The 18,161-nt window shown below is 34.6% G+C and overlaps 1 protein-coding gene across 2 annotated transcripts in view; it reads right to left on the bottom strand.

The window, feature by feature from the left end:
• MED13L (mediator complex subunit 13L) overlaps positions 1-18,161 on the bottom strand; it is a 256,146-nt gene that overhangs the window by 116,412 nt on the left and 121,573 nt on the right. For both annotated transcript variants that reach the window (XM_037511108.2, XM_037511107.2), the window contains exons 3-4: positions 12,455-12,539; positions 4,156-4,239 (exon numbers count right to left, since the gene is read on the bottom strand). In XM_037511108.2, coding sequence (XP_037367005.1) covers positions 4,156-4,239; positions 12,455-12,539 — 169 coding nt within the window. The remainder of the gene's footprint in view (positions 1-4,155; positions 4,240-12,454; positions 12,540-18,161) is intronic.

Raw genomic sequence — 18,161 nt, 5'->3', positions numbered from 1 at the left:
TCCAGGTGAGAGATCCCTTTCCATCTTTTCATCTGTCCATCTCTAGAAGGAAACAGATGACTGGGCTATAACAAAGAGAGAACAGAAGAGAGGACGATGGGGAGAAAAGTGAAACCTGAAGAAGGGGAGGATGAGGGCAGAGGTGGGAGAGAAGTTTTAAAGTAGCAAAAAAATATTCTCCTACATCAAAATATTTCATCTTTTCATAAAAAACCTAATTTTTGTATTAGAATTTTGTACGTAAGAACATACAAGAGAAATGTAAGAAATAATTGCAGCCTTAGTATACAGAAAATAGCCACGTAAAACAACACTAAAGCATAGTCAAAATAACAAACTTCCAACTTTATGTATGTGTCGTGTGCACACACACAGATGCACAAACACACGCTAGTGGCATATAACAAAAAAAAAGTAAGAATATTTGAGAGTATGTGAAGCTATTTGGAATATATCATCTGAGAGCAGGGCAGGTCTGCACATGAGGACGAGATGTCCAATCAATCCAGAAAACACACCAGCAAGTGGCTACATGTGTTAACTCAGCTACTGTATACTTGATACCAGAAAGTATGAAGTCTAAACTGTCACTGGGAGCAATCAACTGGTTTGCTAAAAATGGCATTCAAAAACTAAAGTGTAGAGAATGCAAATCAAGTGGGTCTAACATAAATTAGAAAATTAATATCCTTCCAACAGAAAAAAAAAAAAAAACCCTCCAAGATTGGAATAATTTTGAAATTATTTCTAAAAGAATATATTTTTCATTGATTTGTTTTTACACACATTCTGGCACTTTCAAGTTCAACGTACTTTAGAAACCAGAACTGGTTTTTTTTTTTTAATGTTTTATTTGACTAGATAGAACTCTTTAGGACAATGTTACTTTTCTTCCCTACTTAATATATTCCCCAAAATGTGAGTAACAAAAAGTCACTCACTATAAAGAAAAAAATGACATGAATAAATTACTTTTCTCTTCGAAGACCTGCCTAGTTAAATTTACATAACTACATGATATTAAATGAGATATAATATATGGTTTTACATATTAACATGTACTTTAAAATATGTGATACAATATAAAATATTAAATATATATCTGCACTATATATAATTTTTCTAAACTATCATCTCATATGAAACACTGTTGAAGAGTACTTTCAACAGTTCAAAAGGGGCAACTCTCCTGTCCACCTGCGGCTATGCAGGTGACTCTCTTTTTCTCATTTTCCTAATAAGCCTGTGCTTTTAAAATGTTTGAAAAAAAAAAAAAAGGCGTTCATAAGCAAATAATTTAACTTTTATATCAATACAGAGAAATTACAGCTCAAGAAACCATAATCCAACAGATGAATATATTTGTTGCCACCATTAAATAATTTTACCTACATAAACTATGCAGTGCATTAAATCATATTTGTATCTAATAAACAAAAATATCTATATGTTAGTCTTACTTTATGCTCACAATACTATTCTTAAAAGTATATTCTTTTCATTTATAGCTAATGGCATCAATTAAAAGCAGTCCTTACAATATTAACGTGCACATATAATCCTTTAATCCTGGGCAACAAATTTTCTTTGCTACTGGTCACCAAATGATATGCACAAAAACCACAATTAAGCTTAAAGATTAATTTTTGTCTTGTCTCAACTAAATTATAACCTAGCTATGTAAATTATCTCATTTAATCTTCATAACAACCTTTTAAGACAGTAATTACTATTATCAACTCAATAGCAGCAAAACATTAAAGTTCGGTTAGGAAAACTAAACAAGCAAATAATCCATAAAGAGAAGAGATATGGTCCCAAATCTCCTAATCAACAAGAGGGTCTATTTCCACTCGGAGGAAAAAGTGGAAAAGTCATCATAGCTAATAAAGTTTCATTATAACAAGTGCCAAGGTTTTAAATTCAATCTTTGTTTTAAAAATTTTTTAATCATTAACAAAAAAAATCTTCTGAAATATTTTTCAAAGTCTTAACACATCTAAATTACAAGAAAACAAGGTGTAGGTTCAATCATGAGTAGAAAGTCTAAAACTAATAATTTAGTAATTCTGCTCAGAAAATCAACAGCTTCCCAGTTACACGAAATCAAATATCTGGCTATTACATTTGGTTTGCTAAAAGTAGAAAGGAAGCCATTTAGAATCTAGAGAATAAAGATACACCAACTCTATATAAAATAGATTGATAACTACATTTTATTTTCAAGCACAATATTGTATGACTAAAATAAATACTAATTGCTACTCTATCATTCCTATTTTATTTCTACATTTCCTCATTATCCCCAAATTAACTATTCATATTAGTATGGATTTATTTCTGGGCTCTAAATTCTATTCCATTGATCTGTGTGTCTGTTTTTATTCTGATACCATATTGGTTTTGATTATTATTGCTTTGTAGCAAAATTTCAAGTCTGGGAGCATATCTCCATTCTTTTTTTTTTGTTTGATTGTTTTAGTTACCAGTTTCATACAAACTTCAGTAAAGCATATTCTACTTAAATGAACAATGGCATTGGAATTTTGCTAGGAATTGCATAAATCTGCTTATTGCTTTGGGTAACACTGCTGCTTTAACAATGTTAAGTCTTCCAGTCCACGAGTATGGAATATCTTTCCATTTTCTTGTGTATCTTTTCTTTCTTTTAACAAGGCCTTATAGTTCTAGGACTGGCTAGTTAATTCATCAGTGACCAGTGACCACACTAAGCATGAAGGGGTACCCTAAGAATAGTAAAGAAGATCACTGTGCCAAAGCAGTTTCACTTTAACTATTTAGACTCATGAACAAAAAGCTAAAATTTCAACCTCTCAGAAAATTTAAATCTTTTGCAACTTTCCAGTAAACACTAAAATTTTAAAAATCCATAGAATATATACATTACTCTAGACCAATTCAATGTAAATAAAATTTTTAAACTTCCTCTCCATCAACGAAAGCATGTGTAAACAGTATCACAATTTTACACAGCCATACACCCTGGCACTGGTAACTCTAAAACCATTATTAACCTTTTCAAGCAAATTTTAATATACACAATGCCTAAGTCATATTTAAATAATACAATTTTTACATGCTTTAATGAATTTTAAATACAATAAAAAAGGAAAAATATTTCAAGATATTCATGATTTGAAAGTGAAAAAAAATCCAACCCCCATTATCTGATTTTTGTTTGAAAATACTGATTTTCATAAATCAGGTTTGGCTAATTAGGTGATTCCACTATAAATTCATCAAAACCTTGAGTCATGCAGGTTGGAGAGAGGGCTATAAGTAAATCTCTGATAAAAATATGAAAGAAAGTAAAAATTCCAGCAGAGACAGGAGTGGCCAGCTGAAATTCTAGCAAATGACCCAGTAGGTCTAATCTTAAGACTACCACATAAAGTTTCAAGAGTTCTTATCTGCAGCCAGAAGCTGGAACCTTAGCTCAGGCTCAAGCTGACAGATAGCAAAATAAAATCAAGATTGCTCTTTAGGCATGTAGTGATCACCAACAACTTATGATTCCAACTTTGTCAATGCTGTGCTCAGAGGTAAGTAAAGTAATTATTCAATTTTGACAGTCATGTTTTTTAATTCTGGTTGGCTCAAAGCTTTCCATGCTTGTTTAGTATCAAGAACTGCCTCTAAAGCAATGCATATATAATAAATGATGATTCAGAGTTTAGGGTTGTCTATAGAAGTAACTTACTGTGCTAGTCTGAAAACTGTTAAGGATGTGTGACTCAATTTCAAGGGGGTCTCAATTCTATAAAAATTCACAACATTTGAATTCATTTGACTGGTTTTAAATTTTTAACACACTAAGGATGAAAGATAAAGAAAGATAATGAAAGTAACAAAACAGATTACTACAGGTCCAAATAATGTGAAAATAAATGGTTTAGTTACGGGTATATTAACTATCTTTTTTTTCCTAGTTCAATTTTTAATATTCAATAAAAGTGTCCTAAATAAATTTAAAAAAAAAAAAAAAAAAAAAACGTGATCCAGGAATCTATTTTAGTATACCCAAACTACTAACATTATAACAAAATAAATAAGCTGCTTTTCCAACCCACATCATCCCCAAAGAGCGGGTCAAGCAAAAGAAAATGAAAACCGAAGAGTGAGCTAACGACTCACCTTTTGTTGACAGGTTTTTCATCCTTTTCATAGGGCCGGACAAACCATTTCCCAATCCTAACGAAGTTCTTATCCATTAGGCACCTACAATAATTATATCAAGAAATTAGCTTTTATAGTTTCAATAACAAATTAGTAAACCACTGAATGAATGAGATACAATTAAGCCAACAAAACACGCTTCTATTACTGAAAATTTTTATATTATACTTAAAAAATTTTTTTGAATTTGAGCATAGATTTTTATTATATTATTCAAGCAAAATCAATTGTTTGAAGTATTCCTGAAACATCTTACAATTCTGTATTACTTCAGAAATGTTGGGAACACAGGGCAGCATTTTTTAATAGTACCTCAAAGATATTTTTCCCTATTTTGCAAGTGTTATTTTTTTTTAAAGATTTATTCATTTATGCATACAAGAACGGGGGTACAGGCCAGAGGTGTGGGGGTGAGAGGATTCACCAGAGACAGAGTGGGGAACGGAACAGGCAGATGTACTGAGATACACTGCTGAGGGGAGCAGCAGGCGAGTCAGGAGAGGTCTGCTACGCCACATGGGTTGCTCTCCGGCCAGGGACCGAACTGGTGCTGCAGTAGTAGAGGTTAGCTTCATAAGTTGCATCTTAACCCCTGTGCCACCAGGGAGGCCCCCTATTTTGCATGTTATAATGCTGGCTTTTCTTTGCATCTTATATGATAAGCTAGCTTTCAGAAAGGATCTCAGTAAAAACCGCATAGCACAGTCTCATTATACTTAGGTAAAAACAGTTGGTTGTGGCTTTGCAAGACAAGAACTACACTCACTTCTTCAATAATGAATATTTACTTTCCTCATATCTAAGTTGCCCTTCTTTCTGTTCCCATGTTGCTGTGTGTACACTGCATTTCAGAGTCAAGCCACAAGGTATTCTTTCTGAAGACATGTTAAATGGCAACTGAACTCAACTCATATGATACCAAAAATGCACACAATTCAATTAAAGTGACAACAGTATAACCAAGTGTAACAGCTAAAACCAAGTTCACTTGTGTGCAAATAATCACTGTATCATAACTGCCATCTGGTCAATTGTAAAATGCCATTTGTAAGGAATATCCCTGATTTGAAAATTTTTTAAATGAGGGGGAAATGCACATTATGAAATTGATGAAATACAGTAATCTCAAACATTATTCAATGAAACGACACATATTTTGTAAGAAGACCTGTCAGAAAGCTGGATGAAATTTTACACAAGGTTCTATCATCTACCAGTAAAAAAGCTGCTTAGCAATTCTTTGTTCAATATTCAGGCAGTTCTGCACGTGGCTTTTGCCTCTGTAATTTCCACACCATTAAGGAGGATGGAAACAATTCAAGCCCTCATCCAACTCATTACAGGTTAGATGGGTTAGTAAATGGCAATCATTTCTGCTGACCACAATGTACCTCCCTACAGGCAGAGTCAATCTGGAGTACTGCCACACCAAAAAGTCACTAGTTTCAATTGGTTTGATTCTGAAAATGAATTTCTGTAACAATCTTCCTTGCCCACAATGAAGAAAATCAATTTCAAAGTAACCCCATCTGTTTTCCTAACATTATGAGTCAACTTGCTTTTAGGATTAAAGACTATGTGATTCCATTAAGATCTGAATTATGAAATATGAAATAACAGTAAGGTGAAAATAAGAAGTAAAACTGAAAAATCAATCCTACAGTTTGCTACTAGCCAAGACACTAATTGTAGCTTTAGCTAGACTACGTATAAATAGTTAACCCCCTTGAAAAATTCTGGTGTTTGACATAAGGTTCCTTCCTCCAATAATATGATTGGTTACTACCACCAATTACCATACTATACCACCACTACCATATCTACCACAACCACATTGGACTAACAGCACAATACGATCATTTAACTCTCGCAATAATTAAGAAGATAAGTTACCGTGTCAATTTTCACATGTGAAGAAGCCAAGGTATGTGAGACTGTCCCAGAAAGAAGGTCACATAACCAACCGACTGCAAAACGGATTATAATGCTCAGGCATATCTGATCAAAGAGCTGGGACATTTACTGATTCTCATTGCCCATGCTTACTCAACTTTTAAATCCATAGGCATCTTGTAATTTTAAGCCTATTAAATGTTTCTTTATTTTCTAAAAGCTGCTACTAAATTGAAGGTGTATCTTAAAATCTGCAATTCTTAGAATGAAAGTAATAGAGCATATAATAGGTACAGAATCACATCAAACATTAAATATAGCTTTCCACTGACACACACGCTGACTTAAATAAATACCACTTTAAATAAAGTGTTCTCTCTTTCTCACTCTCTATCTCACACACAGAGCTATATAAATACTCATGTATCCTCCAATACTAGACAATACAGAAAGTATTTCCAGCTGATATCTTGCACTTTAAGTTATAAAAGGAAATGAGAAAAGAGGGGGTATGTCTTTGCTAAAACAGTTCTGTCACCTGATTGATGTGTGTGCCTGTAACTCAATAACAGACTATACTGAGAAACTAAGCCCTGGGTTCTCAATCATTTTGGGTAATGAGTCCATTATTTAAAAAAAAAAAAAAAAAAAACAAGTGAAAGACATTATAAACTGTCCTGAAGAATGCAATGCAGAGCAAACTATGCCTACAATTCCCTTGGGTTGGTCAACTCTCCGAAGCACACCCTAGATTAAGAACTTCCGTACCAAAAACAAACAGTTATCACCAGCAACTGTGCTTTGGCCTGGAATCCCCCTCTTGTCCCACTCAATCCCTGCTCCCTCTATTCTTTATTCATCTTTCTTGTCACAGATGAGTCTGCAGTGTAAGCTAATATCTACAAACTAGCACTGTCGCTAGAAACCATGAGCAAATACGGGGAAAGACCTGTGCCGAACTTATGACTGAAAATATTCAATGAATATTTAAGTGCCTATCATGTAATATGTTTTATGTTCTGCTCTATACCAGTAGAGCAGAAAAATGAATGCTATATACCAAGGAGTATTTCCTACTTACAATATAGTAAGTTATACACTTATTTATAAGTTATGAGGCAGGCTCATTACATTATTTAATTTTTCTTGTGTGTATGTCCCACATCAGCAGTCACAGCCCAACTCTGCAAGCCATCTCCCACATGGGACAGTGGGAAGGATAAAAAGAAATCTCACTGGCTCCTTCTGTGTCCTTCAAATTATGTGGCTACGACAGTTTTTATAGATAAAAACATCCATGGATAGTATGTCTCTACCACACCCTTAATGTTTTCACCCAGTTACAGAGCTGTTCAAATAGACTAAATTTTATATAAGTTCTCACCAGAACATCCACACCAGCATCAAAGCCTTCGCCTCATCATTCCAGTATGTATCACACATATACAAAGAAGCCTCCTTTCCAGAAACAACAGTGTTCCCAATTCCTAATAATATAAGCCCAAATAATTCAGCAGTTGGAGATTGTTTTTCAATTCTTTCTATCTTCATTATGTTGGAATCCTACCATATACCGGTGGGTGTTGTCTCCTCTGCTCAGGCAAGCCCTGTCACCCTCATCCTCTCTAAAACATCTATAAAGTTACATCTCTTTAGTGGACCTATACCTCACCTGAAACAGCCAACCTAATGCAATTTCAAAGAACACAGATCTCTTCTAGTTTCAAACTTTCAGTATCTAATTCCGTTCTCCATTCACACGCAAAAAATTTAATTAAAAATGTGTGTCTTAATCATTCCCTACCCTAAAAACATTAAAAATACATAGATAAATTGATTAGTTTTGGGGTGAACACATTTCTCTCTAGATCTTTACAATGAGATACGTGCTTTCCATCAATTTTGTCTACAATGTGTGTACTGTCTGGCCCTGAGGTCTAAAGGCTCATTTTTCTACTTCCTTTAGAGACTGCACACCAAGGCAATTCAATAAAATAGGCGTTTCTTGATTGCTCATTTACTACCCATTATCTGCATTATACCCAAGCATTGCCTCAGTGATAGCACTGGTTCTTCCACTCCATCTGTACCTACAGAAGTTCCCCCTACCGCCTACCACCATTCACCAAAATAATGAATAAATTGAGATCACAATACCATAGTACATTGAAAGCTAGGAATTTACAAATACAATATTATTATTATTAATCCAATTTTATCCATGCTAATTTTCTTTTTAATTGGACTTTTCCAAATGAATATCTTCACTCTAAACACAAACTCTTGGCCAACCAAGAAGTTCTGGGTCAAAGACAATTGTACAGCTGTGCTATAGACTACCATGGAGAGACTACGCTGACAATCCACTAGGAAAGCAGCACCACCGGCGGACTACTCTGAAGAGCCATTATGCTTTACAAATGTCAAATACCTACAGGTTAAAGTCCCCCTAAGTAAGCATGGACAGGGTAGAGTACAACAGCTCCAAAGGACCCATACAATTGTCTATTGTGTGCAAAGCCAGGATTTCCATTTTAGAGAGAAAAAAATACCTTTCCATCAAAATCAGCTATGCATTTTATTCTAAAAACATAAGAAAATTAAAATTAAAGTATACTACCATACAAAAGCCAATTTGACAGCATTATGTTAGACATTTTAAGTATTTCTACAAAGCCACAAAAGCAAGATTTTCATAAGTCCCATATGTGGTGCAAATCACTGAGATAATAATAAAAACTCTGGGCTATATATGAACTGGCACACATTTCCTGGCTTTTTAAAAAAGCTTTTCAACCCACTGTTTTACTTCATTTAAATAGTTAGGTGAGAAGTATATGTTATATTATGAAGATTATGGCAATTAGAACAACATATGAGTAATAGCCATTAGATCTACAATACTAAAAATGCTAAATGAAGAAACTCCCAGAAAATGACTGCAGATTTTTGTTTTCTATAACCTATTCAGAGCCAAAGTACTTTTCCATTAGTGAGGAGTGTGAGACAATCTAAATTTAAAATACAGAGTGTAACCTTTGAGAAGTCCATCATAAATACCTAACTAAATCCCACTAAACTGACTGATGAAGAACAATCTGAACTAATGCACTAGAAAAAGAGGGAGGGAGGGGATGATGGAGGGAAGAGAGGGCAAAGGGGAGTGAGGGGAGTCAAGTCAAATTAGCAGAGATTCCACATAAGTAAAACCAAATTAACGATGCTTTACCATTCTGGGCATTTTGCCAAAAAGGGATAATCGATCATTAAGAAAAAGGAAGCACACTTTCTCAGAAGAGAGATTATGAGTGCATGATCCAAAACTATAAAACTTCGAAGACTAAACACTCTCTGATACTGAAATTCACAGTAAGAAATCACAAGTGAAGAAAATTCCAAAAGAAAGCAACATGGGTTGAATTTTTACAAGGATAAATGCATCCACAGTTGTGTAAGTGTTTCATAAAGTGTTGCTGTGGCCTCTTTCACCAGCAGATTATCAGAAAGGGGAAGCCCTCCATTAAGAGAGATGGTAGATTGTATTCCTTGCCCAAGCATGTACTATCCTTCCCTGCCCCAGTGATGTGGAGTATGACCATGTGACTTTGGTATCTCCCACCGATGGGTAACACTTTCTCATCTGTTTGACTTCAAGGTAAATGTCTCAGCCAATGAAATATGAGTAGAAATGGCATACACTCTTTCTGAACTTCAATGAGCATGACATGCTTTGCCCTCGCTCTTTGCTCTCTACCAGGAATCTAGCAAATTTTTGACAGGGGTGTCCCATCAGCATGCATCCTGCTTAAAAGAAAGAAAAGGGAGAGCAATGCCACAGCCTATGACTTACAATGGACAGAAAGCAAAAGTAAAAAATATACATCAATATTGTAATACAGTAAAATCTTTCACATCTTTTGTTACTGCAGCACAACCTGATGGTGAAAGAGGCCACAGCAACACTGCATGAAACACTTACATCTTAGACCAGTAGCAACAAAATGAAGAGAACTGGTCTGGGAAAAGGATATCTGGAGATCAGGGAGAGGAGGTAGAAGGAAAAAGATTCAGTATTATATAAGAGCCACAAACAAGGGAAGAAAAAAAAACAAAACCTCAGGGGACCAAGATACTAAGTAGACCACCACACTTAAGTACACATAGATGAATTACATGCAACCCCCAAAGAATAGAATTAAGATGAAGACATGAGAGTTATAGGGTACTCCTTTAGGAAGCTGTGCTCCCATGACCAGAAGGAATCAGGAAACATATGGATGACCTTATCAAAAGGATATTATAAAATGGAATTCCAGAATTAGCTGGGTAAATGGACTAACTGGCCTGTAACGTGTCCAGCTCTGGAAATAGTAATACCAATACCTCTACTAGCTAATATTAGTAGTAGTTGGCCATTTACTGAGCTCTCATGAAGTTCATGAGAAAGATAATATGTTGAACAAAATAACCCTTTACAATTCTATAGGTAAAGAAATAGGGGCTTGTGGAGTTTAAAGTCACTTGCCCAGGGGTCTTTCATATAAGTTAGGGTCCTTACAGATTTGCTCACCTGAAAGTAATGTATATATAGACTTAGGAAGAGAAATGAATAACAGTTTTTCCCATACAAATTCTTGAGTTATCCATTCCTTTTCATCTATTTCACCCCTTAAAACACCAACCAGGACCTCCCTGGTGGGCTAAGTGTTAAGTCTCATAACTATCACCACTACCGCCTGAGTTAGATCCCAGGCTAGGGAGCTTACCTACAGATGGCAGGTCAGACCTCTCCCATCTCACTCGCTGCTCCTCTCAGAGCAGTGTATTTCAGTAGATCCACCTTGTTCTGCTCCCACTCCATCTCTGGTGAACCCTCTCACCCCCATCCCCGGTACTTCTGGCCTATACCCCAGTTCTTCTATGCAAAAAAACAAACAAACAAACAAAAAACACCACCATCCAGATCCTGGAACATACAGTTATGTTAACATATTGTTGAGGAGGTGTTCCAACAATGACGAGCACAGCTCAAAAGCACATAAGAACCATTGTGAAAGAGCTTTCCCCTACCCAAAATCTGGAAGAATTTCAGTATCAAAATAAATGATAGCATTGAATTATAATCCAATGAGTAAGACAGGAATCCACTTTTCCATTTCTATCTGTATATAGATAAATGTAGGTACATACACACTTACAAACATAAATAAAGCTTGCCCATACAATAGAATGTCAACTAATAAAAGTAGAAGGAATGGTAGCATTTGAAAATTAACATTACAACCATAATAATTATGACTCATTAAAGCAGTAATCACCAATAAAGGAAAAATGACTGAGTGAAAATCTGATAGCAAATAGGACAATTACACAATTTCCTATCTGTCCCAAAGATTACTTACTAATCACAGAGAGAGAATTAACAAAGATTATAGTTAATAGAGCACTTATCAATTTACAGTACAGAAACCTGGCAGAGCATCACATCAAACAAATGACCCACATTAATAGCATTAATAATAGGCCACAGACACCATGGTCTCCTGCTGTGATACAGTGAGAAGGACACAACACAACTTTCATGGTATGCCTACAAAAAGGCATAACCTGAATCTAATCATGACAAAACTATCTCAAACTAAAGAACATTATATAAAACATATGGTCTGAATTCATCAAAAACGCTAACGTCAAGAAAGAAAAAGCCTAAAGAACTGCTCAAGATTTGAAGACATGAAACTAAGTATACTGCATGATCATGGACTGGAACTTGAGGGGGGAGGGACCAGAGGCCATAAAGCCATGTCTGGGAACAACTGGTAATGGCTGAACTAAACTATAATGCTCAATTCTATCAATGGTAAATTTCCTAATATTTATAACTGTACTATGCTTACATGAGAGGATAGCCTTGTCCTTAGGAAATGTAGGCCTAAATACTTAGGAGTTAAAAGAAGGGGGAGGGGGGTGGGGACAACTCATCAATCTCAAGTTGCTCTCAAATAGCTCAGGGAATAACTTTTTATCTAAAACACACAAACAAACACACACACAGACACACACACACGGGAGAGAATGAGAGGAGGACAAGCAATCACACAAACGATAAAGAAAATTAGGAAAAAGAAAAATTATTGGTGAATCTAAGTGAAAAGATGTATGACAGTTCTTTGTATTATTCCTGAAACTTCTGTAAGTTTAAAATTGTATCAAAAGAAACATGAGATTATGAGAGTTCTAAAATTTTGTTTTTATAAAACTGCATGTGAAAACTTTTTGAAAAATTACAGAAACTCTCTTGAGAATAGAAATACACCCATAAACTTGGGTGTCTCAGACTGCCATTATGCTGTCCCTCTCTTACCTTTCTAACAGATTGTGGATCGCTTTGAAGAGCAGCGTCCTGCATTCATAGGAAAGGCCATTTTCCCAGAGTCCTTCTTCCACAACTAAAAACAAAACAAAACAAAAAAATGAAACAGTAAGCAGGGAATCCAAATGAAAATAAAAGAAACCTTTAAAACATTTTTCTAAAGCAAACCTAATGAATGAATTTAAACAACTTATCTCACACTAACACAGAAGTTAAAAATATGCCCAATGTTATAATGTTATGTTATAATGCCCAATGTTATACAGAAGGAAATATGCTTGGATTTTAAAATTTCTTAGATATAGACAAGTACAATCCCTCCCATAAGTCCACCCCTTTCCATCCTGTTTCAGTTTAAAATCTCCCCAAAATTATCAAATTAACCTTTCTACCTAATAGTATCATGAAAATTAATCTTGTTAGCATACTATTTAAAGGAAACAAGAATGTCACAAATTAATAACAAGGTTGTATATATTCTGAAGAGGGAAAATCAAAAGTGAAAAATTTCTAAATATGTTGAAGTTGCATTATTTTTTTTAATGTTTTGAAGGCAATATCTAAAATATGATTGTAAGGATTTGATTTCTAGGAGGGATGTCAAGAAATTAAATCTTAATGTAACACTGAATTTATTTCCTGAACTCATAATTTCATTAATGTTTGTCATTTTGGGAAATACCGTATTTGCCTTTGAAATATAACATTGAGCCACAAGTAACTAACAAGAATCCAATAAGCAATGCCTCATGCATTCCTAACATTCTTTTCATATGATAGTTGACTTACTTTTAAATTCATTATTTCAAGTCAATATAGCAAAAAAATTGGAAAGATGGTTAAAAAAACATTTGCAGAAGAAAAATTTCTCTCCATTTTACTTGTTATTTTGAAAAAAGCACTCATCAGAGAAAATTTGGACAGGGAATTAAAACCTGTTAAATCCACAATGCATTATGAATGTTTTTACGGTACCAACAGACATTTCAAAATGCATCTCCATATTTTCTAATCAGAAAAAAATTTGGAAAAGTGTATTTACATTCAGAGGTTTTTACTACAGACTTACTTTTAAATGATAAAACTGGCATTTTTTTCTTATATGTCTAATAACATTTTATTATCCTTCCTATGTGGCTAATCATGACTTAGCAAATTTTCCCAACCAAATCAACATTTTATGTTCTTTATAACTAGAGAATGAAAATAAATTTACAAAATAAATAAATAAAATGAAAGCACAGCAAATAATTCCTGCTAGCAATGGATTATCTCTGTTCAAGACAAAACATCCAAAGTTTTTTCAATTCTTTGAAAGTGTCAAGAATCTGTTTTAACACATGTTTTAGACAGAACTTTTCCTGGATGAGAAAAATAGCTAATAAAAGGAATACTCCATAATTTACTTTTCTCTGTTCATGTTTCACTGACTCTAAGAAACCATCCACTTCAAACTGCACCAGTATTTTATATATCACGAGGGTTGAAGTGATGAGAAGAAGCTAGCAATTGAAACTATAAAATGACTCTTATTACTTAGGACACCTAATTTGCAATTATTTAAAGAGCTTACTGAGACATGTTTTTCATATAGTATTGCATGTACACAAAATAAAAGCAAAATAATAAAGTTTAAAATTGCTAAAATGTCATCAGCCACTCAAGAGTCTTAACTCTGAACCATTCTTCAACATTGTCACCTACGTCAGTGTTTTTCTACACAGCAGCCTTTTGATTCATAAAGAATATTTATAAGGAAGACATACATATGGTCAACAGTCACGTAGAAAAAGATGCATCATCTTGTATTATGACAGAAATGCAAATCAAAGTTAACAAAGAGCTATTACCTCACACCTATGAGAATGACTATTCTATAAAAGACAGGGAAACAAGTGTTGGAGAGGATAAGGAAAGAAGAGAGCCCTTATACAGTGTTGGCAGGAATATAAAATGATGCATTCCCACCAGTACGGAGATTTCGCCAAAAAAAAAAAAAAAATTAGAAATATCATATGGCCCCCTTCACCCACTTGTGGGAACTTACCTACAAAAATATAAGAACAAAGTTTGAAGAGATAAATGAACCACCAAGTCTGTAACAGCATCATGTACAATAGCCCAGAGTTGGAAACAACCTAATTTCCCTTCAACTGACTACTGGATGAGGAAAATGTAGTGCGCGCGCACGCACGCGCGCACACACACACACACACGAACATCATACAGTTAAAAAAAAAAGATGAAATCCTTCATTTGCAACATGATTGACCTAAAGGTATGATTCTTAGTGAAATAAGCCAAAAGAGGAAAAAACACTGTATGATTTCACTTACATGTGGTACAGAGAAAACAAACAGGTGAACTAAATAAAAGAAAAATAAATTTTTGGTTTCTACAAGGCAATTATCTCTATGAAGTCTCCTTTAATCTAGAACACCTCATCTCCTTGTTTTTCAAACATACCACTAACTTATTAAAGAACCCAGGTTAGCTGTTTTTATAGAACATCTCATTCACTTGTAATTGCTCCCTCATGATATCATTTGTAATGTTGATGATACTTTGACCTTCACAGAAGATATGAATGGAAAGTTCTTAAACAACCACACCTCTTATTTCTTCCTCAAATGGTCCTTACATTCCGTTAAGTAAAATGGTGAACGGTTAGAATGCTTCAGTCATGCAATATGGAATAAACAAATCTGAGCAAGCACAGGCAGTGCCAACTACATCACGATGCGGTTAAAAAGCTGAATGTTAAAAAACTGAGTATTTAACCCTTAAGATCAGGAACAAGGCAAGGATACATGCTCTTTCCACACTTAGTGATGGGCTCAGTCAGTAAAATAAGGCAAGAAAAACACCAGGCAAACTGGTTGGAATGAAAGAAAGAAAACTGTCTATTCATAGATGATGTGACTATGATAAAGTAACAATAAAAGCTATTAGAACTAAAACTGAGGTTAGCTAGCTCACAGAATACTAGATCAATAGACACAAAATCATATTTCTATGTACTGGAATGCATAACTACAAATCAAGAGTCTTTTTTAAGTACTGTAACAGCAGCACCAAAAACTATATAAAATCCTTTAATATAAATCTTAAATGATGTGCAAGATCTACATGAAAACTATAATACTTTTGAAAGAAATCAGAAGGCAGAAAATATATACTGGTAGGTGGGAAAATCATTGTTAACATGTCAATTCTTCCAAACCAACCAATCTACACAGTCAGCTCAATTCCAATCAAACTCTCTATAGGGTTTTTTACAGAAAGAGAAAAGCTGAGTCTATGTACTTATATGAAAAAGCAAAGGGACTAGAAGAGCCATAACACTGCAGAAGAAACACAGTTGGTAGGATTACAACAATGGCTTCCCAGAATTACTACAAAGCCAGAGCAGACAAGACAGAGCGCTACTAAAAAGACAATAGATACACAGATCAACAGAACAGAACAGTCCAGAAACAGACCCACAAACGCATAGCCAATTGATTTTCCACAAGGCACACCAAGGCAATTCAGTGGAGAAAGAACAGTCTCTTCAGAAACTAATGAACAGGAGGGAGGGTTGCGGGGTGCTATGAGAAAGGAGGGAAGTAGGAGGGAGCAAGGAGAACACTGAGAGACAAACCCTACCCTCACACTACATAACAATTTTCATTCAAAAGGGGCCATAGACCTAAAGGCAAAGCCTGAAACTATAAAACCTCAAAAACATAGAAAAATTCTTTATAACCTAGGTTAGGGAAGGATTTCTTAAATATGATACTTTAAGAAAAACTGGTAAACAGAGTTTCATCAAAATGAAGAACTGTGCTCTTCAAAAAACTATGTTAACTAGTAAAATTTAAAATATAACTTAGTAGAATTAAAAAGGGAACAGTGTTTAGATTTCAGATGAACTGTTAAATATTGTAAGTCTTACATGTTTCATTATAAGATTCAAGAGCAGTCAATACTTCACTAGAAATCAACAACTATGATTAACCATTCTAAAAATACTACCAATTTGGCACTGAATTTAAGGATAACGCATTAATTTGCTAACCCTTCCTGTCATATATATAGTAAATACTTATCTGTAAATTTCATGCACACAATTTCCAGAAATGCAGAGTGGTGTCAAAATCCAAAGTAAGTTCAACCTTTTGGGAAACTAATAATAAATATTTGGCCAACATTCACTGGCCAATGATTCTTGGCTAATGCTATGCTTCAAGCACCACACTAGAAATTAGGAGTGCTCTCGAAAGGCTAATATATACTTTGAAAACCACTGAGAGACAACTACTTTGAAAGTCTTACAGCCAGCTAAAATGAAAAAATAAAATAACTTATAATCACGGCTAGCTTTCTACACTGAAAACAATCTCTAATTTTCTCATTTTATTCTATGTGCCAAGCTTTGAATCAAGCACTATATATAAAAGGATGGGGAGCTCTTCACCACAACACTATGAGACAGAGTAAAGGACATGGGACATTCACATTAGCCATTCAGCATCTAACTCCCTCTTGTCACTGGGGATTGTCTATTTCATGATTTCCAGTTGGGCGTCAAAGATGAACACCCCTAACAGGAGCTAAAAACATCTGATTCTCTCTTTTTCACCCTCTCCTGCAATCTGGACAAGGCTAGAAATTTTAAATTCCACTGGATGCTCCTGCACCATACCCTGACTCTGAACTAGTGTCACAAAAGGAAGAGCGAAGCAATCGTTCTTGTCAGCACCAGAAATAGAAGCTCCAAGATCAAGTTCCAGTTGATAAAGTAGCAGAGATAATATAGCATCAAGTACTATCAAGAGGATAGTACTAGTTTTCTCACTGAACCGATTCTGTACAGCTGATGGTGTCAACTCCTTTTCTTAGCTTACAACTAAGAACTCCGATACAGACAACTTATTCTCGTCTCCATTTTAAAAATGAGAAAACTAAGACTTAAAAAAACCTAAGAAATTTGCCCAAAGTCATATAACTAATAAGTCCAAGAATCTGAAATCAAGCAAAACTATACTCTCCAGTTGACAGGATTATTTTATATCTACCATTATAAATAGTGAATATATGAATTATTCCATTAATGGAACTCCTAGAGGGGAAGGGCTTACTTTCATAGCCGCAGTGACTGGTAGGACATTTTAGATATTATATGTGCATATATTATAGGTGCATATATTATATGTGTATATATTATATGTGCCTTTCAATTTCATGGGAATTAGCTTCAATCTAAAAATCTTCTTCATATCTAGTTAAAAGGAGTACTAGCAAAGATGGGATTGAAATCCAAAATTTTGACTTAACGCCCCTGCTCTTTCCACTACAGGTACCGCACTTCTCCATAGGGTTAGTGTTTGGTTAACCACCCACCACTTGCTAGAAAGGCAACCTTCAACAGTCAAGTTAAATTTCCCTTTTGCGCCACAAGTTGAGCCTTAAGGTTTTCCAAATAGCCGCCGGTAACTTTCCCAAAGGATAAACAATGTTAAAATTGCTTCTGCAATCTATTTGTATGATTTGTGAAAAGTCAGAGAAAATCACATTACAGTTTTAGTATTTTAATTAATTTAACTGAGGCACCTCTCAAAGTTAAATTAAAAAAAAAAAAACTTCATTCACTTGACATTCAGATTCTTCAGGCAGTGTACTTTTTGAGGGGCAATCAGAAACAGTTTGTCTTTAT

The sequence above is a fragment of the Talpa occidentalis genome, unplaced genomic scaffold, assembly GCF_014898055.3.
Source record: "Talpa occidentalis isolate TD23 unplaced genomic scaffold, MPIMG_talOcc4v2.1 talOcc4.14, whole genome shotgun sequence".
Lineage (NCBI taxonomy): Eukaryota > Metazoa > Chordata > Mammalia > Eulipotyphla > Talpidae > Talpa > Talpa occidentalis.
Note: the sequence above shows the minus strand (reverse complement) of the source record. Positions and strands in the feature narration are given on the sequence as shown.